The following is a 24,048-nucleotide window of genomic DNA, read 5'->3' on the forward strand; positions in this document are numbered from 1 at the left end:
TGATATAAAGCCATTTATTATCACATCTCCTTTTTAAATCATAATGATTACAGAAATCACCCAAGTAGCCCTGATCAGAAGTGTACATCCCCTGGAATGTTTGGCCTTGCTACGTATATACTAGGTGACACATACAGGTTAAAATGGCAATTAAAGGTTAATTTCCCACACCTGTGGCTTCTTAAATTGCAATTAGTGTATAAATAGTCAATGAGTTTGTTAGAGAAACTCATTGACTATTTATACACTAATAGAGTCTAGAGTCATGGAGAACAGAAAAGAACTGTCAAAAGACCTGCATAACAAGGTAATCAACCAGCAGTTTACCAATTGGCAAGTGCCATGGAGAGGCACCACCAGGCATGTTCTTTCAGGGAGCTGAAGATGGGACAGGCCGTCCAGCAAAGGGAACGAAGGGAGATTCACCAAAACAAGTCAAGAATGTACTGTATGTAAAACTATATTAGAATTTTTTATAAACAGACCATAAAGGAAGAAGCATCCACAAAACAGACAACCACAGAAAGGATGTGCGCTAATGCATGGTTATATGTACCTTGCACCACACACTCTGCACATTACCTATTCCTGAACCATGTACTCTGCACATTACCGTTTCCTAACCCCTGCACTCTGTACATTACCTTTTCCTATCCCCTGCACTCTGTACGTTATTCATTCCTTACCCCTGCACTCTGTCCATTACCTTTTCCTGACTCCTGTACTCTGTATATTACCTATTCCTGACCCCTGCACTCTGTACTTTACCTATTCCTGACCCCTGCACTCTGTACATTACCTTTTCCTGACTCCTGCACTCTGTCCATTACCTTTTCCTGACTCCTGCACTCTGTACCTTATTTAATCCTGACCCCTGCACTCTGTCCATTGCCTTTTCCTGACCCCTGCACTCTGCACATTACCTTTTCCTTAATCCTGCACTCTGTACGTTACCTCTTCCTGACCCCCTACACTCTGTGCATTACCTATTCCTGACCCCTGCACTCTGTGCATTGCTTATTCCCTGACCCCTGCACTCTGAACACTACCTTTTCCTGACCACTGCACTCTGTACATTACCTATTCCTGACCCCTGCTCTCTGTACATGACTTATTCCTGACCCCTGCACTCTCTACATTATTTATTCCTGACCCCTGCACTCTATACATTACCTATTCCTGACCCCGGCACTCTGTACTTTACCTTTTCCAGACCCCTGCACTCTGTACATTACCTTTTCCTGTCCCCTGCACTCTGTACCTTATTTATTCCTGACCCCTGCACTCCGTCCATTGCCTATTCCTGACCTCTGCACTCTGCACATTACCTTTTCCTGACTCCTGCACTCTGTACATTACCTCTTCCTGACCCGTTACACTCTGTGCATTACCTATTCCTGACTCCTGCTCTCTGTATATTACCTTTTCCTGACCCCCTACACTCTGTGCATTACCTATTCCTGACCCCTGCACTCTGTACACTACCTTTTCCTGACCACTGTACTCTGTACATTACCTATTCCTGATCCCTGCTCTCTGTAAATGACTTTTACCTGACCCCTGCACTCTCTACATTATTTATTCCTGACCCCTGCACTCTGTACATTACCTATTCCTGACCCCTGCTCTCTGTAAATGACTTATTCCTTACCCCTGCACTCTCTACATTATTTATTCCTGACCCCTGCACTCTGTGCATTACCTACTCCTGACCCTTGCACTCTGTGCATTACCTATTCCTGGCCCCTGCACCTCTGCACACTGTACAGGGGCTGCAAGGTGCTGATATCAAGTCAAATTCAGGGACTTACATTGATTGCATTTAAAAATACATTTACCAATATATTATTGAATGCAGAACTGAAGTAATTTGTGCCCTTTATACTTGTCTTAAGTTTGGTTTTAAGGTCACAGTTACTTGTAGGGTTATAAAGTTGTGTTAAACTGTGTGCCCTACCCCCAACATTCTATTTATATCAAGATCTGTCACAGTACTTACCTATAATCCATAGCGTGATGTCCACCTTGTGTATGAGACTGCCAGCTGCATTATACACCACCACTGAGTATCTTCCTTCCTCTTCCTTCCCACCATGACTCAACCACAAGCTCCCATTGGAGAAGAGCTGGGACGTCTCACCACAGCCGTAGTCACAGCTCCCCCTGTTTATGCTAGCCAGTAACTTCCCCTCTTTCATCCATTTTACATTAGATGGGGGCATTTCAAACTTGCCCCGGAGAGGAAGTAGGACCGATGGTCTGCGGGTTTCCTGCCCCATTGCTGCTCCACCATAGGCTATAAAATAAATAAGGTAAATGTTAACAAAAATGTATAAATGAAAAAATCGTAGAAAGTACAAAATAAAAACTCCACAGCATGAGAGATATATATTTTTTTTATTATTGACCGTCCTTATATAAATGCTTATATATGTTGAAGTGTCAGACCTCAGTTGCATGGCACACACCCTCCAACTGGTGGTAAATGATGGTCTGTCACACCAGAAAGCTTTGCCGGACATTATTACCATGCTGAAGGAGTGTGCAGGCCATTTCCACCATTCTGTTTTTTGCCAAGCATCGACTGGAGTGCATTCAGGTAGACCTTGGCCTACCCAAAAACAACCTGATACAGGCTGTTTCAACACGATGGAACTCAACGCTACACATGTTACAGAGGATGCTGGAGCAGAAGTGAGCTCTCACTATATATTCTGGTGAATATGGACTTGGAGGACATTCTTTTCCTACTGCAGATCAGTGGGACATAGTAGCCAACATTATAGAGACGCTCGTACCCATTGAGGAAGTGACTTTGGAGGTGAGTCATTACGACTCATCTGTTTCCTCTGTGATCCCATGTGTGAGAGTCCGGAAGATGCTTCTTCAACAGAATGAAGGACCCAACACACGTGGCATCAAAGCATGTAGGCAGGCCTTGAGGGACAGCCTCGCCAAAAGGTTTGAGAAGCATGAGGAGAATAAAACTGCTGTGCCTGCATGTCTTTTGGATACTCGATACAAGAACCATCCTTTCTCTTCTGATGATGTATTTGCCAAGGCAAAGCAATGGCTGACAGAAGATATTTAACAGAAGGTGCAGGAGGTTCCTCCAGACGAAAAGAAAAGTAAAGGACAAGAAGAGAAGGTTTCTGATGTGGAAGAGCAGGATGCAGGAGAAAAATGTCCCAAAAGACAACGGACAGAAGAGAAAATTCATCGTGGTCAAATACTTTGTAGATGCAATGTTCAGCGTTTTATTGGGGCCTCGTGCAGAGGATTCATCAGAATCGGCAATAATGAGCCTGGATGATGAACTTCATTTCTATTTGAAGGAACCAGTAGTTGACAGAAGAAGTAATCCTCTTCAGTGGTGGAAAGAAAATGAGGCACGCTACAAAAGACTTGCTTCTCATGCTAGAAGATACCTTTCTGCTCCTCCTTCCTCATTACCAAGTGAGCGTGTTTTTAGTGAAGTGGCAGCAATTTATAAAAAGAGAAGAAGCCGTTTAACTGGTGAACATGCTGAAATGTTATGCTTTCTGCACTATAATATTGTTCTACTTAACTGGGAGTATTGATTTGAAAGTGTAGCTAGTCTATAGTAGTGTCTGTCCACCAGTCCACTGAGTCTGTCCAATCCACTGTCTAGCCTGTGTCTATCTATTTTTTTCTAACAGTTTTGCACTGACTGCGCTGCACTGCAGTCAGTGCAAAAGTGATAGAAAAAAAAATAGACATAGACAGTGGATTGGAGTCAGTGGCAGTGGACTACTGCTGCAGTAGAACGCCACTCACTGCTGCAATAATTTGAAATCACTACTGCAGTAGTGCAGTAGTGATTTAAAATTATTCGAGTAAGTGAATGCCCTACTGCAGCGGTAGTCCACACAGTCCAATCCACTGTGTAGCTGTTGCCTGGCTTTTCTTCTAGTAGTATTGCACTGACTGCAGTAGTTGCAGTGAGTGCCATACTGCAGTGAGTCCTCCACTGACTCCAGTCCAATCCCCTGTGACATGTGTAGCTGTTGCCTTGCTTTTCTTCTAGCAGTTTTGCACTGACTGCAGTAGTTGCAGTGAGTGCCATACTGCAGTGCAGATAGTCCTTCACTGACTCCAGTCCAATCCACTGTGCATAGGTGTGCGCAGCCTATTAAATTAGGGTGTGCACCCCAAAGCTCAAACACACCTGTTTGTGTGTGTCCACATATATATGACCCAGCATATTTATCTCCCTGCCCGCACATTGAAAGGCAAGTGCCTAAAGACTTCTCTTATGGCAGAGCAAGTAAGAGAGATTTTTCCCATCTTCCTGCCAGCACAAAAAGTGATAATGTTAATGTACATGGGGGAACACCTGGCACACCCTGTGGGCACGCCTATGCCACTGTGACATGTGTAGCTTTTGCCTTGCTTTTCTTTTAGCAGTATTGCACTCACTGCACTGCAGTAGTGGCAGTGAGTGCCATGCTGCACACAGAGGTAGTCCTCCACTGACTCCAGTCCAATCCACTGTGACATGTGTAGCTGTTGCCTTGCTTTTCTTCTAGCAGTTTTGCACTGACTGCAGTAGTTGCAGTGAGTGCCATACTGCAGTGCAGATAGTCCTCCACTGACTCCAGTCCAATCCACTGACGTGTAGCTTTTGCCTTGCTTTTCTTCTAGCAGTATTGCACTGACTGCACTGTAGTAGTTGCAGTGGGTGCCATACTGCACACAGAGGTAGTCCTCCACTGACTCAGTGTCCAGTCCAGTCCAATCCACTGTGACATGTTTAGCTGTTGCCTTGCTCTTTTTATAGCAGTTGTGCAGTGTGTATGTATATTTTATTGTGTAGCTGTTGTTGCCTAGTTTTTTTTCCTAGCAGTTTTGCGCTGACTGCACTGCAGTAGAGAATTAAAAATGTTTATATTGCAGTGAGTGAGTCCACTACTGCAGCACTTTATTATACATTAATGCACAATCAGATGATGTGAAATGCTAATGTCCAACTCCTTGCAATTGAAGTTTTCCTATCAGTTTTTATGCAGTTAAGGTGTGAAGAACGAGCACTTAATGTTAAAAATGTTAATAAATAAAGATTAACATGTTTGTTAATCTTTATGTCAAAATTTGTGTTTTTTTTGGGAAAATTTTACATGTGTGAAAACATCGGCCGATACCGTTATGCGATCGGCGAAATATCGGTATCGGCAACGAAAAAACGATCACTACTATAAACTATGGTATACAGTATATACTGGAATTGTTATTTTTTCTTTTATACTACTAATGGCGATGATCAGGGACTTATAGTGGGACTGTGATGCGGTGGGGAATCTGACACTGAGTGGGAACTGACTAACTGCCACTGACATACATCACTAGTGACACTAATACAGTGATCAGTGCTAATTATATACACTGTCACTGTACTAATGACTCTGGCTGGGAAGGGGGTTACCATCTCGGGTAATCAGGTGGTTAAGTGTGTGCCTAATGGCCCATATACATGATCCCAAAATCGGATGACAGATCGTACGTTTTTTCTTTTGCTTGCTAGTCGCATATCAAAAATTGAGAGGGACCTAAAGTTATGAAGATTCTCGTATGACAGAATAAAAATTCGGAAGTGATGTAATGTGTTGTAGTGTATTTGTATTTAATTTCGGACAACAACTGTACTGATTAAACCAAAATCGTATAATCTGCTATCGTACGAGAACAAATTTTGGCCCGTCCGATCAGATAATATCGGATAAACATTTGTAATTGGCTCTCAAAAGCCGTACGATCGGCTTGTACAGCTGGTACAATCGCTTAGAAAGCGGTATTTTTCATTTAATGTTCGGATCGTGTGTACAGGCCATTACTATGTGTAATGTGGGCTCATTTTTACAAAAGATCTTTGTTTCTTCCTTCTGCTTTGCAGGGAGAAGAAACTGAGAGATTTTTCCTCTGTTCATGTTTCCTCTGTTGATTGTCGACACAGGGCTCTAGGCACAGCCGATCAGCAGGTCCCGGCCCTGAATTATCAGTGTGGGTGTCGGCGGGGTGGGGAGGGGGTTGCATGCATGCCCTAAATCCGGAAATAGGCAGGGACTTACCAGTATGTAGCTTTGCCTGTATGGACAGCCCGTCTGCAGTGCATTGCAGGCGGGCAGTCCACAAGTGGTACGCTGTGCTTTCTGCCCAACTCCCCCTTGCTAAACCACCAGAAAAAGTGGAGGGGCAGAGACTTGACTTGTGATAAAGACCACTCACTGCCACTCCCTCTCCTTGTGCAGGGTGACTGGTCTTGTCAGCGCCTCCGAGTCCTCCTGTAGTTTTCTGTTGGTAGCCTGTAGTGGGTGGAGCTGCTGGGCCCCTCCCACAGCCCTACTCTCTGCACTCTCAGACAGCACAGTGATGATGTTGCTGCTACATTTGGGTGGGACCAGACGTGATGTCAACATGCTTACCAGCCACCAGCTGAATTGTGATCGTTGTCTTTGAGGCGAATGCTGCAGCTTTTTATCGTATTGAGACACAGAAATTGGTCCCAGATGATTAGTGACCTACAATTGCCATCATCCCAAATAGTCAGTGCATAAAAATAACACTAAAAAGTGTTGATCTCCTCTGGAAGAAAAGGGGGGGGGGGTTTAAGGCAATAATTCATGAAAAAACAGTAAATAAAATGTATATAATTTATTATATTAAAAAATGACACATCATGTCATTAATACACAGATATAGAGATTCCATGACCGAACGTGGAAAGCCACAGCGGGTCATGGATCACAAAAATCATATAACATACAGCCTGACAGTGCAATACAGAAATGTGTAAGAAAGCAAGGGATATAGTACCCCTCCCGCGCCGGGATGAGGACCCAAGGCGAGGGAGAGTGTTCAAACCAACGCGTTTCGAGTGATTAACTGAACTTTTAGTTCCAATCTTCGTCAGGGATATGTGAACTGGTCCCTTCATTTTCTTACCTAAAAAGAAAATGCCAACAAACAAACACAAAAAAGGAAAACAGTGTAAGAATACATTAGAAGCATGAATGTGACGCATTCCAACACTCCAATCCACGGTCATGGATGTAATAATTGAAGAAAGCGGGCATATATGTATAGAAAAATACCCACCAAAACCTCCTCGTAGCAACAAATATTGCAGTTGCTGTGAAGTACCAAGCTTCAACAAAGGAACAATAACCTGTCACTGTTGACCCAAAGAGGAACCAGAGTGGCTCAAAAACTGTCCCGGATATGAAGTTTGGCACCCAGTGTCTGCCCATCCAGTAGGCCCACGGGGTATATATCGACAAAAGAGTACCCCTTAATGTATGGTGCCTAAAAATAATAATGATAGAAAAAATATTAAGAACAAGCCAAAATAAGCCAAAATATGGGGTGATGCCTATAGAGTAGTAGCCCAATAACCCAAGCTGAAGAAACAAAAACAAAAAAGGGGGGGGGGGAATTGTTTGTAAATTCAGCCAGAAAGCCATGATGCCTGGCTGAAAGTAAGAGAAAAAAACACCCCCAAACGATAAATGTTACTTACAGGCATCCAAGAGTGGAAATCTCCAATGAGTGTAGGCTAAGCACGGACAAATCCAGATGGAGATTCATAAAGGCCAACAAAAAACTGGTGTATCACAGCTCTACAGACCCCTAGCTTCCTCCTACAACATGGAGGAGCATGGGGATAAGGCACCGTGGTGGGTCTTGGCGTCCTCTATTTCAAGGAGAGGCGTGGTGAGTGAGGGTGTTTTTCTCTTACTTTCCTCTTTGGGTCAACAGTGACAGGTTATTGTTCCTTCGTTGAAGCTTGGATCTTCACAGCAACTGCAATATTTGTTGCTACGAGGAGGTTTTGGTGGGTATTTTTCTATACATATATGCCCGCTTTCTTCAATTATTACATCCATGACCGTGGATTGGAGTGTTGGGTTGGTGACGCATTCATGCTTCTAATGTATTCTTACACTGTTTTCCTTTTTTGTGTTTGTTTGTTGGCATTTTCTTTTTAGGTAAGAAAATAAAGGGACCAGTTCACATATCCTTGACGAAGATTGGAACTAGAAGTTCAGTTAATCACTCGAAACGCGTTGGATGGAACACTCTCCCTCGCCTTGGGTCCTCATCCCGGCGCGGGAGGGGTACTATATCCCTTGCTTTCTTACACATTTCTGTATTGCACTGTCAGGCTGTATGTTATATGATTATTTACTGTTTTTTCATGAATTATTGCCTTAAAAATCCCCCCCTTTTCTTCCAGAGGAGATCAACACTTTTTAGTGTTATTTTTATGCACTTTATCGTATTGAGATGCTCATTATTAACTATGAAAATGTGAGTGCACTTCATTGTTTTTAATAAACATGTTGGTATACAGTATCAGATTATGAATATTTGCATTTTGTATGTTCCACTACTGTGAGCGGAATCTGGACTGGAGATTTCCTGGATTGTCACTATCTGTGTGGATAATTTGAGGAAAATGCTCCCTAAGGCTTGCTTGGTGTTGTGGCCTTTTGGCTAAGATCTGTTCTTATCAGTTATTAGGGAAAGAAACCTGACTCCCATTGCCAATCAGGGAGCCAATTATTATTTCCCTGATGTAATTAGGTGGGGGCGGTGGGGGAACCTTTTTCCTCATGGGTTGAATCTTGCCTTGTGCTTGTCCCCAGTTGTAGGCAAGGGTCTTCCTAAGTTCAAAACCCTTTCTGTGGAATGGAGAGCCACTGGTCTGTCTGAAGACTGCACTGTGAGAGAAGCCCATGGTGTACGTGCCCCTGGTATGGCTCAGCCAGGGGTACCTTAATTCTCACAGGTGGGGGAACTCATCTAGAGTTTTTTGGCACTTTGGTCAATGCACCCACACACTTTTTTCACATCTGCCTCTAGGGCCAAGCCTTTTGGTCAGGACCAGAGAAATTTTTGATTCCTGGCCAAAGGGCCTGCCACGGTATTGCACAATGGCACTTTAAGCACTTATCCACTTCCCTTTCCCCACTTTTATTTGTGTGATTGTTTTCTTTTTGTGTGTTTGTCACTTGCACGTCTGCACTTTAATCACAGTGATTAGAAGGGTGTGGGTCCTCGGGTCTACCCTGAAAGTCTTGGGAAGGGGTGGATATGGCCTTCTGGCTTAGTTCACCCACTCTCATGGGGTCTTCCTTCAGGGAGCCCCACCTAGTTCTTGGTATGGGCTGTTTTGGCAGTCCTCCCAGAGAACAAGGTCTGCCTGGTTGCGGCCACGTGGACCAGTGAGTTCCTCAGTCTCTGTCAGGAGCCTTGCACCCTGGGGGGTCAGGGTCCTTCCTCTTTGGAGGTGGACCATTCACACACCCTGTGCACTTTTTTGTGTTCCCACTTTTTGTGGGTGCACTTTTTTTTTGCACCGGGTGTGTAAGTTTGGAAGCCAAATCATTCTGCTAAGCAGCAATTCCTTATAAATGCTCTCATTCACAGAGGGCTTTGGGAAGTTGGCTCTCTTCTTGCATGTACTTCTATCTCTTAGAGTATTCATGTGGGACACTTTTTTTTCCCATTTTTTTTTGTTTGTTTGTTTGCACTAATTGGACTGCTGCACAATTGTTTTACACTGTGCTACTCAAAATAGAAAGGCTGTGGAGTAACTATTTGAACATACAGTACATTGTTATATATTGTGACAGGAAGTCAGGTAAATCTGTCTTGTTTAGACAATTCACCAATTACTATCAGGTGTCGGCTGGAGGTAGCCAGAAAGGTTTAGGACGTTGGAAAGCTTCAGCTATTCAGAATGAGGCAATTAAGGCCTCTATAAGTTATCCAGAGGATGACTACTGATTGCTGCCTCCTGAGGCTTTTTGCGTTAAGGAGAGCAGTGAGCTGAGAAAGACTTCTGAAGGTGAGGTGGTGTTGACTCTTTCTGAGTGAAAAGAAAAACAAATAGACTATTGGTTTTCTGCTGTATGACCAGCAGTGTCTGCCCAGCAGTAGGTTGTGACAGACTCCATAGGTAGGTTCCTGTGAAGGTAGACGCCCCAAGTGGCCAGGGTTTATTTTATGTTTGTTTGGTTTATGCTTTTTGGATGCTTGCACTTGTTTCCAGCAAATTGGAAAAATAAACCATAGACCGTTGTTTTCAACCACTCCTCGGCTGTCTCTCTGTGTAACGAACGCAGTCAGGGGGTCACCCACACCCGCTACCGAGCCAACCCCTTACAATATGTATTTGTCACTTATTTGGATGAGCGCTGCACTTTTTGTATATACACTGCTACATTTAAGGTCATCTCTGAGTTTTCAAAGGCATTTGGAATACACAAAGTGGATTTATATTCCTTGTGGCTCTCAAGGAGCATATTTATATAAAAGTTATTTCCAGAGTTCAGCTTTGAGTGCGGTTGTGGGTAATTTGTTGGGTTAAAGTACAACTAAAATTATTTTTTTTTTTTAGTTTTGAATAGAGTGGAGAGGGATTAGAACACCTGTCAGTTTTTATTGCTTTTAGGGCCCCTATTCGGGAGATTTATTCTCTCTATTTGTCCTGTTTATTGTTATCATCAAAAGTGATAATAAAAGAAAATCCCATATTTTGGTTTGCCACCAGAACGGTAATAGAGGGGGAATCTTCCAAAGGGGACACTAGTTCTGGTGACACCCCTGGAGTCTCCCACTCTGAAAGGATTTCCTTTCACTTCCTGTATTGGCAATGGGACAGGAAGTGAAGGTAAATCTCCCCATTGGGACACAGATGGATAAAAAAAAAAAACAGGGGTTATAACCCCCCCTTACTAAAAAAGTTGTACCTTTAGTTTTTTAAAGTATAGGTTAGAGATCATGTGTGAGCCCACTATCTAAATGTCTTTCTCAGCACCAACAGCCCTGCAATAAGCACTATCTGTTCTGGATTCTTGATGCCAAAACATTGATCCTGCTTGAACACAGTCCCATGTATGTAATGAAGGGAGAGGAGGAGGTAGACAGGAATGGAAAACCCACACAGACACAAGCTACTCTGATTGAGCTTTCCACTGCCAGTAACTTAGGGGCAGACTCCCATTTCTACATCCACCTGTCTCCATATAAAGAGGACCTGTCACCTTTTCATGTCTATTCGGAACAGTCATGCATACCATATACTACCTACATGGTCTAGTGGACCGAAACAACGTACTAATGTCCAGATCTTTTTTTTCTCAGAGAATAGGTGCAGGTACTCCCTCAGAGAATAGGTACAGGTACTCCCTCTTTCCGAGTCACCCCTTGTCTCCACCCACCTCCCACCTCCAAGCACCGTTCCTTGGATCCACCCCTGGTTTCACTTCTAGGCCCATTTTACATGGGGAAGATCCGTTTGGATGGCAGGTCCGAATTTGCTCACTGTGCAGAGACGAACTTGTCAGAGTCCCGCTCTCTTCTATGGGGCGATCAGATGAAAACAGACCTGCTGGACGGATGGCGAACGTATCACCTTCTGTCTGTTTTCAGCGGATCTTGTTGGATCGGATGCCAGGCAGGTGTTAGCAGACCCCAACGAGCAACAATAGATTCCTCAGCAGCCATCATTAAAGTATAACTAAGGGAAAAACTTTTTTTTTTTTAGTTTTGGATAGAGTGGAGGTGGATTAGAACCCCTGTCAGTTTTTACTGCTGTCTGTGCCCCCGTTAAGGAGATTCACCCTCTCTATTTGTCCTGCTTATAATTATCATTGAAACTGAAAGTAAAAGAAAACCCCACATTTTGGGTTGTCCCCAGAAAAGTAATAGATGGGCATTCTTCCAATGGGGACACTGGCTCTGGTAACCTGGGGGTCCCCAAGGAATTCCCCTAATTTTCAGGGATTTCCTCTCACTTCCTGTTTGGCTATGGGACACGAAGTGAAGGTAAATGTTCGCAATGGGATGCAAATGGTGAAAAAAAAAAAAAAAAAAAAATCTGACAAGGGTTAAAACCCTCCCGTGCTCTATCCAAAATGGAAAAAAAAAGTTTTGCCTATAGATCTACATTAATAGACCCCTCCCTCAACAGTAGATCACTCCCAGCAATAATTGGCCACCCTCCCCAGCAACATAAGTCCCTCCCAAAAACAACAGATCCCCACCAGCAACAATAGATCCCCCTGCAATGAAATCCCATAGCCATTACATACATTCAATGCTGGAGGTGCCGTAACTGTGTTCCTCCATGTTCGCCCTGAAAAAAAAAAAGCCCTGCAAATTTCATTGTAAACCACACCCAAAATGTTCTCTTACCATAAAAGTACAGGAGGATCTCAGTCTGGTGGATCAGGCTGTTATAGTCATCATACACCTCTGCAGAGTATCTCCCCTCGTCCTCTCTCTGGACATGTCTCAGGAGGAAGCTGCCATTAAGGAGTATGCTTTTTTTCTCATTGCAGCCAGAGACGCAGACACCCCTGTAGACCTCCCCAAGTGGCTTCTCATCTTTTCTCCAATTCACCTGGATAGGTTGGGACTCCAAATCCAGAGGCAGCAGGACTGAGGTGTTCTCTGGCCACAGCACTTGCTCTGCAGGGATCTCTATTGGGGCAAAGAGTGAGACAACCTTTCTGATCAGTGTAGCACATTACCAAAGTGGTTCTTCAGTAGTCATTGAGTCTACAGGACCCAGGAGCCTCATCAGACTGTATAAGTCCTAATTACATACAATTTTTAAAAAAAGACTACATTAGAATGCACAGAATCAGCTGAAAGACATGAATGTTTTCTATCCAAATAAACAGAAATCAAGCTGATCCTGATGATCAGTGGCGACCCGTCCATTGGGGGCGCAGGGGCGCCACCCCCCCATCCATGTGTTCGGCCCCCTAATCTACATGCAGGGCGCATGGATTCCAGTTTTTTTTTTTTTTTTTTTAAACACGTGATTAGAGCCAGAGGCTCTAATAGGCTTCAAAAAAGGGTGGGGGCTCGGGCGCAGAGCACTGCGCCCTGAGCCCACCCAGTTGTGTGACAATAGTGAATGAATATTCGCTATTATCACGCTGATTCTCCTCCCAGCCAATCAGGAAGCGGGTCCTGAGACCCATTTCCCGATTGGCCGAAAGGAGAGGTCATGCTATTGGCTAAGGAGGAGGAAGGAGACGCAGGGGATGCCACCGCCGCTGCCTGCCCTCCACGTCAGTTCAGGGCGAGTGAGCTGGCGACGGGAGGTTGGGGGGGGGTGTGGTGTGCGAGCTGGTGTGGTCCGGGGGGGGGTATAATGTGGTCCGTCTGCGACACCCCCCCCCCCCCCCCCGGCCCATGGAGCACCAGCCGCCACTGCTGATCATGCCAAAAAACTAAACTGTCTTTATTTAAGGATAAACATGATATAAAGCCATTTATTATCACATCTCCTTTTTAAATTATAATGATTACAGAAATCACCCAAGTAGTCCTGATCAGAAGTGTACATCCCCTGGAATGTTTGGCCTTGCTACGGACATACTAGGTGACACATACAGGTTAAGATGGCAATTAAAGGTTAATTTTCCACACCTGTGGCTTCTTAAATTGCAATTAGTGTATAAATAGTCAATGAGTTTGTTAGAGAAACTCATTGACTATTTATACACTAATAGAGTCTACAGTCATGGAGAACAGAAGAGAACTGTCAAAAGACCTGCGTACAAGGTAATCAAACTTTATAAAGATAGAAAAGGATATTAAAAAATATCCAAAGACCAAATTTGCCAGTCAGTACTATTCAATCACTTATTAAGACATGGAAAATTCGGGGATCTCTTGATACCAAGCCAAGGTCAGGTAGATCAAGAAGGATTGCAGCCACAACTGCCAGAGGATTTGTTCAGGATACAAAGAAAAACACACAGGTAACCTCAGGAGAACTACAGGCTGCTCTGGAAAAAGACGGCGTGGTTGTTTTTAAGGAGCACAATATGGTGATACTTGAACAAAAATGATGTGCATGGTCGAGTTGCCAGAAAGAAGTCTTTACTGCACCAATGCCACAAAAAAGCCCGGTGAGGCATGTCAAGGTGTTGCTGGGCATATTGTAACTGGGCTTTTTTGTGGCATTGGTGCAGTAAAGGCTTCTTTACTACCAGACTTCCTGGACACTCGCTATAAAATAAGAAATGCCGAACTCCCTAAAAACAAGAAATGTGTATAACTATAAAAAGTGCCCGCGGGGCTTTTTAGAGTTGCGCCCAAAATAATAATACCACATTACAGAAAATATACATCTTTTATTCCATATCAAGGTTAAAAGCAAGGTGCATAGTACTGTTCTGGATATTTTATAGATAGACAACTCCTATCCTCATACTGATTAGTGGTTCCACATTTATAACTACTGCAGTAGGCAACAGACACAAAAAGATACACTCCGCATCTTTTCAAAATATCTGTTCCGGTTTATTTGACGCAATTGAAGGCTTTTATACACATGATTATGTAGGTATCACATTATTTTTACAATTGTACTTTTATGGTAACGAGGGGCGTAACTTAGGTAGGCTAATTCTAATCAGGACTTGAAAGAATGCAAACATGTAATGAAAACATTACTAGTGCTGTGTGCACAACGAGTAATATGCAATGTGCAATACATACAAAATAGAATACAATAATATACAGGATGTACAAATTTCCTGTACAGTACACATAACCATGCATTGCTAAGATAAAAACTATAAACATCGGTGTATGATCCATATAAAGACAAAACTTTCCCAACAAACAAGTAAACAAGTACTGATATTAATCTCAACGCTTTTCATGAAGCAAAGTTCACTGCTTCATGAGACAATAAAGTCCAAGTATATACACCATGGATGAGTCTAAAATGTAACAGGAACCAGCAGTTTACCAATTGGCAAGTGCCATGGAGAGGCACCACCAGGCATGTTCTGTCAGGGAGCTGAAGATGGGACAGGCCGCCCAGCAGAGGTACGCAGGGAGATTCACCAAAACAAGTCCAGAATGTACTGTATGTAAAACTATATTAGAACCTGTTATAAACAGACCATAAAGGAAGAAGCATCCACAAAACAGACCACCATGGAAAGGATGTGCGCTAATGCATGGTTATATGTACTTTGCACCACACACTCTGTACATTACCTATTCCTGAACCCTGTACTTTGCACATTACCATTTCCTAACCCCTGCACTCTGTACATTACCTTTTCTATCCCCTGCACTCTGTACGTTGTTTATTCCTGACCACTGCACTCTGTCCATTACCTTTTCCTGACTCCTGTACTCTGTACATTACTTATTCCTGACCCCTGCACTCTGTACATTACCTATTCCTGACCCCTGCACTCTGTACATTACCTATTCCTGACCCCTGCACTCTGTACATTACCTATTCCTGACCCCTGCACTCTGTACATTACCTATTCCTGACCCCTGCACTCTGTACATTACCTATTACTGACCCTTGCACTCTGTATATTACCTATTCCTGACCCCTACACTCTGTACATTTCAAAAAGGAACCCCCATAGTGTGTTGTGGGACTTTAAGGGTAACAATAAATTATATAGTTAAAAATGTTATTTCTAAAAGTTTTTATTTTAAAGACTGAAACATAATTGTATGTCTTATATCACTAAATTCCTCAATAACACATAATACAAAATAGCATAAACAGGTTTGGCCATATAACAAAAAAAAGGCTCATACATGAAATTGAAACGATATATAGTACAATACAAACACAGTGTTCCTAAAGGAGTGGTACATTACCTATTCCTGACCCCTGCTCTCTGTACATTACTTATTCCTGACCCCTGCACTCTGTACATTACCTATTCCTGACCCCTGCACTCTGTACATTACCTATTCCTGACCCCTGCACTCTGTACATTACCTTTTCCAGACCCCTGCAATCTTTACATGACCTTTTCCTGTCCCCTGCACTCTGTACCTTATTTATTCCTGACCCCTGCACTCTGTCCATTGCCTATTCCTGACCCCTGCACTCTGCAAATTACCTTTTCCTGACTCCTGCACTCTGCACATTACCTCTTCCTGACCCCTGCACTCTGTGCATTGTCTATTCCCTGACCCCTACACTATGTACACTACCTTTTCCTGACCAATGTACTCTGTACATTACCTATTCCTGACCCCTGCACTCTCTACATTATTTATTCCTGACCCCTGCACTCTCTACATTACCTACTCCTGACCCTTGCACTCTGTGCATTACTTATTCCTGGCCCCTGCACCTCTGCACACTGTACAGGGGCTGCAAGGTGCTGATATCAAGTCAAATTCAGAGACTTACATTGATTGCATTTATAAATACATTTACCAATATATTATTGAATGCAGAACTGAAGTAATTTGTGCCTTTTACTTGTCTTAAGTTCGATTTTAAGGTCACAGTTACTGGTAGGGTTATAAAGTTGTGTTAGACTGTGCGCCCTACCCCCAACATTCTATTTATACCGAGATCTGTCACACTACTTACCTATAATCCATAGCGTGATGTCCACCTTGTGTATGACAATGCCAGCTGCATTATACACCACCACTGAGTATCTTCCTTCCTCTTCCTTCCCACCATGACTCAACCACAAGCTCCCATTGGAGAAGAGCCGGGACTTCTCACCACAACCGTAGTCACAGCGCCCCCTGTTTATGCTAGCCAGTAACTTCCCCTCTTTCTTCCATTCCACCTTAGATGGGGGCATTTCAAACTTGCCCCGCAGAGGAAGTAGGACCGATGGTCTGCGGTTTTCCTGCCCCATTGCTGCTCCACCAAAGACTATAAAATAAATAAGGTAAATGTTGACAAAAAATGTATAAATGAAAGAATCGTAGAAAGTACAAAATAAGAACTCCACAGCATGAGAGATATATATTTTTTTTATTATCGACCGCCCTTATATAAAGATGGCCATCTCTGGCCTCCAAAGTTTTTGAAACTGGAGTTTAGAACAAACATTACAATTTTAATGTAATTAGAGTGGTATTGGTCTGACTATCACGGTGGTGGATTGCTCCTCTCTGGTCCCACTGGAACCTGGGATATTTTTTTCCTATTTGGTCCAGTTATTTGGATCCCTGGCATTATTGTTACACACTTTGATTTGTTCCTGCATGCTAATCCTCCCCTCTATCTCACCCCACTGTTTTTGGTAGAAACGTTCTTCTATAATTAGATCTAAATGATGGTGGTCAGCCACTGGCTAACTTTCATTTGGTTTTAAGGAGAATTTACATGTTTGTGAACATATACTCTCCCGCAGTGAATAGGTCACATTTTTTGGTGATCTGCATTTGAGCTTACCAAAATTTGAAATGTGGATCCTGAAGAAGCCCTTAATTTGTATGAAACGCGTTGATCCAGATCCATATGTATTAGTCTATGCATTTTCAGCATGGGATGGTCATAATACATGTTTGATGCATTATTCAATATGTTTTGATGATATACATGTTTTAATGATTCTTGTATTAATAAACTGTATAATGTTTTTTTCACTATTTCTTCTATTTGGAGAGACGTGGGGACCTTTTTTCCAATGTATCCATTTAAATGGGGATAGTGGCATTGTATTATTACTACAGAGTCCTCCACTACCTAATTACTCAATTACAATTTCAATATTAGCAATGTTAACGCACAACATAAACCTAGTCTTCCACCTAGCCATTAAAGTGACTCTGTAGCTAAAAAAGAAAAAAAACATTAAAAAATAACAAAAATAATTGTGACACTCCTGAAGTCAGTGACTAGAGTCAGCGATCTCCTGCAGATCTTCATTGGCTGAAGCATCTTCAGCATCTGAAACTTCGAGGCTTGTCCGATGCCCCGCTGTGTGCTGTGGCTCCATCTTCCAATTAGCAATCCACGTGACGCTGGGAGGCACCCATGGTTGTGCTGACGCACATATATATCCCCTATTTTGCTGACAGGTCATTTAGACCTAAGATTCGAGACACAACACATGTTGTATGTGTAGCTGGGTCACACGGCTGGTATTGTTCACATTGTTATTATTATTAAAGTTCTGCAAAACAGTGACTTTTGCATTATTGCATTAGGTTGGTTGCTGATTTCTTGCTAGCCTTTTGTGAGAGTGACCCAGATTTATTTGGTGGTGTATATACTGTAGTAAATTACTAGATAGCGATTTTATTAGTCAGTTCCAGTTGTAATGAGTGCTGTTTTAGATGGTTGACTAAGACTTTATTATGGGTCAACATTTACCTTTCTTGGAGAAGAACCTCCTTATCTTTGGAGGACCAAAGATGTTCAAGTGGGGGGAGGATGTAGCCGGGTCGCACGGCTGGTATTGTTCACATTGTTATTATTATTAAAGTTCTGCAAGACAGTTACTTTTGCATTATGGGAGATATAGTCCGGGAGGAGCCAGGATCATAGACTGCTGAGACAGAGGGACCTATCTCCCAGGGAGCAACAGGATGCGCAGAGCTTGCTGGGAGTGGTTATATAAAGGGAGGCGGGACTTGGCTTCGCTCTCTTGCCTCGAGGACAGCACACTGGAAAGAAGGGGAAGAGCTGCTGCGGATCGCAGGAACTGAGGCCGAGGCCTAGTGGTAGACACTGGAGTGAAGCCGGCGGTGTGTGTGCGGAGGAGTCTTGGTGGCATGGCCGAGCGGAAGGTTGCTGACAGGCAGACGGAGACGCTGTTGAGAGCGGAGCCTGGTCGCAGAGGGAAACGGATCTCCCGGTTTGGGTGAGAGACATCCAGTATCTACATTTCTACTAGATTACAGATCTAGACTGATTCTGGGAAGGGCAAACAGATTGAGTACGTTTATAAGGCCATTCTGACACTCAGTCAAACCACTGGACAGTGCAGATACAAATATAGTGCCATGTGGTTAATCTGTTGTGACGCATAGGCTAAACTGCATTTGCCTCTCTGTGTATTTACAACTGCTATTGCATTGGGGAACATAGTTCAACCTCCTTTCTTTTGTTGGATTACAAATACTTTCTTTGGATTGTGGGATTCCTTGCCGGTGAAGATAAGCGAGGCCTCACTCTCCAAGAGACGCTTGCAATTCATCTTAAAGGGGCCCCCGTTAGCATACAGAGTGCACTCTGCTAGTTAAGGTTAAGGCAGTACACTGTTTGCATTTAAGTCACTGAGTATAGTAACTTAATCTGTAGTCACTCTCTAACCACATTTGTTAGTTAAAGCATTGTTTTTCTGTTGCGGAACACCATCCTCTTAGCATACATACACATTTGTTTGTGTATAAATGTGTGGCTGGTTTTCTAGATCCTGAGTGCTGATCTATAAGGCATAAATCCTTGGTTGGGAACTCAGGATCTTTTCTCTTTTGTCATTATTGTGTCATTTCTGATTTTTGTTTGAATACTTTGATTCTACTTCGATACTCCAAAAGAGCAGTAAATTGTTTATTCACCATCAATGCAGAGTGGCCACAGTGTGCCCCCATCAATATTCATTCGCTATTGTCACACAATAGGTGGGCTCAGGGCGCACTGCTCTGCGCCCCGGGTCCACCCTTTTCTGAAGCCTATTAGAGCCACTGGCTCTAATCACGTGCTTCAGAAGAAAAAAAAAAAAAAAACCCCATTGAACTCCATGCGTCCGGAGCCCCGCATGTAGATTAGGGGGCCGAACGCATGGATAGGGTGGGCGGGGCCCCTGCACCCCCAACGCACCGGACGCCACTGCTCCGATCCTCCTGGCACAAGCAAGGTGTCATGAAGCCTCCTATGGAGGAGCAATTGCTGTAAATTTGTGGAGGCAAAAGCCCGCATAAGCCCTGGATGAGATAACCTGGCAAAATTGCAGTCAGCTTGTCCTGAGCTTTCAGGCAGTACCGGCACAATGTTCTAACACCAGCCTTATCAGCTAAGTATGGTTGTTCATATGTTTATTAGTGTCAGATAACTAGCCCGCTATTTTTCATTAACCTGGTACACCACCTGGGGTATTTTATTTATTGTTTGTATGTCCTTGTTGTGACTATTTGCCGATACATGTGTCAATTTTTATACTTCTGTCAATAAAGTAATTAATTTTTTAAGCCTAATACCGCCTGATTTCTTCCCTACTTCCCTACAAGCGTAGCTCCTTTTGCTATTATTTTTGTTACTGGTAACTAAATTTACAGGTACCTATTGCGACTCACAGGTAAAAAAGCACCTGGTTGTCGAGGACTATTTCAACCGCTGCAAAAAAAAAACTGCTAGTGCTAGCAGAGATCAGGCCTGACTCTGCTAACGCTGTGGTTTTGTGTGTTGTGTTTTTGGAAGTGACAGTAATCTATTGATTACTGCACTTGCCTGGGTGGGGTGGGGTGGGCTGGGCGGAGGGGCTAAATGCAGGTGCTGGCAGGTGTCGTGACCAATCCTGCTAACGCTGCATTTTGGGAACCCTAAACTATTGGGGACGCTAGTATAGTTCTGATCAGATCAAAGATATTGATCCGTTCAGATACTATACTAGTAATAAAGGTGTTTGGTGTGTGTGTGTTACTGGCAATCAAAGGGTTAACTAATATTTCTAACTATGCGGCGGGGATCTGCGCTGTCCTAGGTTGACACTAACTAGCGTTAACGCTAACTAATGTCACCTGTGACACTAATGTAGTGATCAGAAAAAAAACTGTACACTATAAAAGTGACACTGTGACCGGGCAATGAAGCGGTTAACTGGGGGTGATCAGAGGGTTAAATATTTATTGGGGGGGATGGCGGATACCCTAAGCCTATTTGGGACAGAAACTAACAGTCACTAGCACTAAATGAAGTGACAAGGCACACTATTACAGAAATACAGAAAAACGCTATATACTGTATATAGTGTGCACTGTGAAAGGGTTAACTGGGGGTGATCAGGGGGTTAACTCTTCATGGGGGGGGGGGGGGGGGTGGCGGGTACCCTAAACCTACTTGGGACAGAAACTAACTCGCTAGCGCTAAATGAAGTCACAAGGCACACTATTACAGAAATACAGAAAACCGCTATATACCTGTATATAGTGTGCAATGTGTCAGGGAGTGTAGGGGTTAACTGGGGGTGATCAGGGGGTTAAATCTTTATTGGGGGAGATGGCGGGTACCCTAAGCCTAAAACTAACGGTCGCTAGTGCTAAATCAAGTCACAAGGCATACTATTTCAGAAATACAGAAAACTGCTATATGCTGTATATAGTGTGCAGTGTGACAGGGGGTGTTGGGGTTAACTGGGGGGGAGGGGTGATCGGGGGTTAAATGTGCCTATCTAGGTGTGTGTAAGTGTGCTGTAGGGTGTACTTACAGTTGATCCTCTCTTCTCTCATGCTGGAATCCAAATTCTGGGAGAGAAGAGAGGACCTTTACCTGTGCCTGTGTTTACACAGGCACAGCTCGGTCTGTCATAGGTCAGAACCGATCACCAGGTCCAGGCCAAAAATCATTGGCCTGGATCTGATGACTGATCGGTTTTGTACCGAATCAGACCATCGCGGGAACCGGGGGCATGCTCGCCCCCGGAGTGAGCGACATAGAGCTACGTTGATTCGCCCAGGAGTGGCTGCCTGTCGTAAAGGAGTTAAATGTGCTGTTGTTGCTAGCGGTAACCCAGGGGGACCCAACCCATATCCAGCAAAACGGCTGGGAATCTTGCTACAGTAATAAATTACAATCATAACAGTATCATGGTAAAGTAGGAGGAAAAGTAAACCGCCAACTAAAAGTGTTGTCTAAAAATTACCATCAATCTGTATTTATTATGTCTCAGAGTTATGCCATTTTATATACATTTATATAATGAAGGGTTACAATAAGAGACTTACCCCAAGCAATCAGAGCGATGACCCACGGCACAATCATCCTGCTGGTGAGAGAAACACAATGAGTGCAGAACTAGAGATAGTGGTAGATAACATACAATATCTATCTATCTATCTATCTATCTATCTATCTATCTATCTATCTATCTATCTATCTATCTATCTATCTATCTATCTATCTGTCTGTCTGTCTGTCTGTCTGTCTGTCTGTCATACAGATGTGCACTCACCTGGCTCTTGGTTGCTGCTGATCTGATGATTGCTGAGTAGAGCTGTAGAGGGAAATGAGCACTGAGGTCAGGAAGTGGAGGGCTTGGAACATTACGATAAAGGTATAACCACAAGTAGACTTCAGTAAGTGGAAGTTATCCATATAACATAGTAAAAACACTTCCAAACTTCCTCTTTAGTCATAGGCAGTGAGGCCTGTTTGTCTATAAGATGGGGGCTTTTCGTTCAGACTCAGAGCTAGTAAGAATTAAAGAGAATGCATAGTAGTTTCTTTTTTTTTTTTTTTTTAACTAGACATTTTATTTGTATGCTTTATGTTTCATGTTTACCAGTTTTTCTCATCCTCCTGTTGAAATAGGCTTGTTGTTTACAGAGATCAATAGCTCAAGCTGAAATTTACACACAAAAGTGAATTTGTCAGAGTACGGACTCCTCCCCTCCCCCCCCCCTCTTCAGAACAGTGTCCACCTCTTCCTCCCCAGATCATTAACCACTTAAGCCCCGGAAAAATTTTACCCCCTTCCTGACCAGGGGGTATTTTGTGATTCGGCACTGCGTGACTTTAACGGACAATTGCGCGATCGTGTACCTAAACGAATTTGACGTCCTTTTTTTCCCACAAACAGAGCTTTCTTTTGGTGGTATTTGATCACCTGTGTGATTTTTTGATCATGCGCTATAAACAAAAAAAGAGCGTCAATTTTGCAAAAATAACAATATTTTTCACATTTTTTTATATGAAATTCCCCCCCCAAAAAAAATGTAAAAATCTAAATTTTTTAACATTTTCGGCCAATTTGTTTTATGCTACATATGTTTGGTAAAAAAAATTGCAAAAAGCGTATTTTGATTGGTTTGCGCAAAATTTATCGCGTTTACTAACAAAGGGAAAGATTTTTGTCATTTTTGTTGTTTTTTTTTAACGCGTAATGGCGGCGATCTGCGATTTTTTTCTGCGGTACTGCGACATTGGGGCGGACAGATCGGACCCTTGACTGACATTTTTGACACTTTTGGGGTTACCAGTGACATTACTGCAGTAATCAGTGCTATACATATGCACTGTTACTGTAAAATGACACTGGTAGTGAAGGGGTTAACTTTATTTGAGAGGGAGGGGTTATGTGTGTCCCTAGGGGTGTGATTCTAACTGTGATTGGCTGTGGCTTGAGTTGTAGGAACAATGATCAACGGTCCTACATAGTAGAACCGTATGATCACTGTTTCTACACAGGGGAGAATGACAGGCGGCTTGTTTACACTAGCCGCCTGCCTTTCTCCCGCTGTCACGGACGATCGTGAGTGAGCGGCGGACATCGGGTCCGCCGTTCACACGCGCGGGGGGGCCCGTGACCGCACGGGAGCACGCCTCCGGAGGCGCGTGCTCGCTCCCCAGAGCCTCACAGGCTAGTGACGTACCGGTACGTCACTTTGCCTGTGAGGGGCTGACCGCCTCAGTATATGTACTTGCGGCGGTCGGCAAGTGGTTAAGGGCCAGTTCACACTGCCCACACTCTAAACCACAGTGATTTAGTGTGCGGGCAGCTATCAATTCCAGCTCCAGCCGGTGGTATAGTGCAGACAGCAGAATAGTGCAATGTGCTGCTGCGCACTGACATGTGGCACCTTCCTGTCCGCTGCAATAAAATGCAGCATGTCTGAATTTTACCCCAGCTCATTGCAACGCACCTCTGGCAGCGTGAACAGAACACATTGAAAAAAAAATGCTCATCTGCTTTCCACAGTACAGCAAAATGCAGGTCATTGCAGTGATTCCACCCCCTCTTTCTACAGACCATTGACTCTACCTCTCTTTTTCTCTTTGGGGGGTGTCTGCACCCCCTCCCTTCCCACGCTGTCCCCACCATTGCTGCTAGCCAGTGCCCACCGGTGCCACCTACCAGTGCCCATCAGTACTGCTAATCAGTGCCCATCAGTGCCACCTATCAGTGCCCATAAATGCTGCCAATCAGTGCCTCATCATTAGGGCCACCTATCAGTGCTGTCTATCAGTGCCACCTACCAGTGTCTATCAGTGCCACCTACCAGTGCCCATCAGTGCCTCCTGATCAGAGCCCACCAGTGCCG

At 43.6% G+C, this 24,048-nt stretch overlaps 1 protein-coding gene across 1 annotated transcript in view; it reads right to left on the minus strand.

The window, feature by feature from the left end:
* LOC309548258 (protein turtle homolog B-like) overlaps nucleotides 1-22,051 on the minus strand; it is a gene marked incomplete at both ends in the record, with an annotated part of 70,072 nt that extends 48,021 nt beyond the window's left edge. The window contains 5 exons of the mRNA XM_082248207.1: nucleotides 2,000-2,296; nucleotides 12,220-12,507; nucleotides 16,415-16,711; nucleotides 21,733-21,770; nucleotides 21,960-22,051. Coding sequence (XP_082104333.1) covers nucleotides 2,000-2,296; nucleotides 12,220-12,507; nucleotides 16,415-16,711; nucleotides 21,733-21,770; nucleotides 21,960-22,051 — 1,012 coding nt within the window. The remainder of the gene's footprint in view (nucleotides 1-1,999; nucleotides 2,297-12,219; nucleotides 12,508-16,414; nucleotides 16,712-21,732; nucleotides 21,771-21,959) is intronic.
* Nucleotides 22,052-24,048: the final 1,997 nt, after the last annotated feature.

Source organism: Pelophylax lessonae (assembly GCF_965119305.1).
Source record: "Pelophylax lessonae genome assembly, chromosome: 2".
Taxonomy (NCBI): Eukaryota; Metazoa; Chordata; class Amphibia; order Anura; family Ranidae; genus Pelophylax; species Pelophylax lessonae.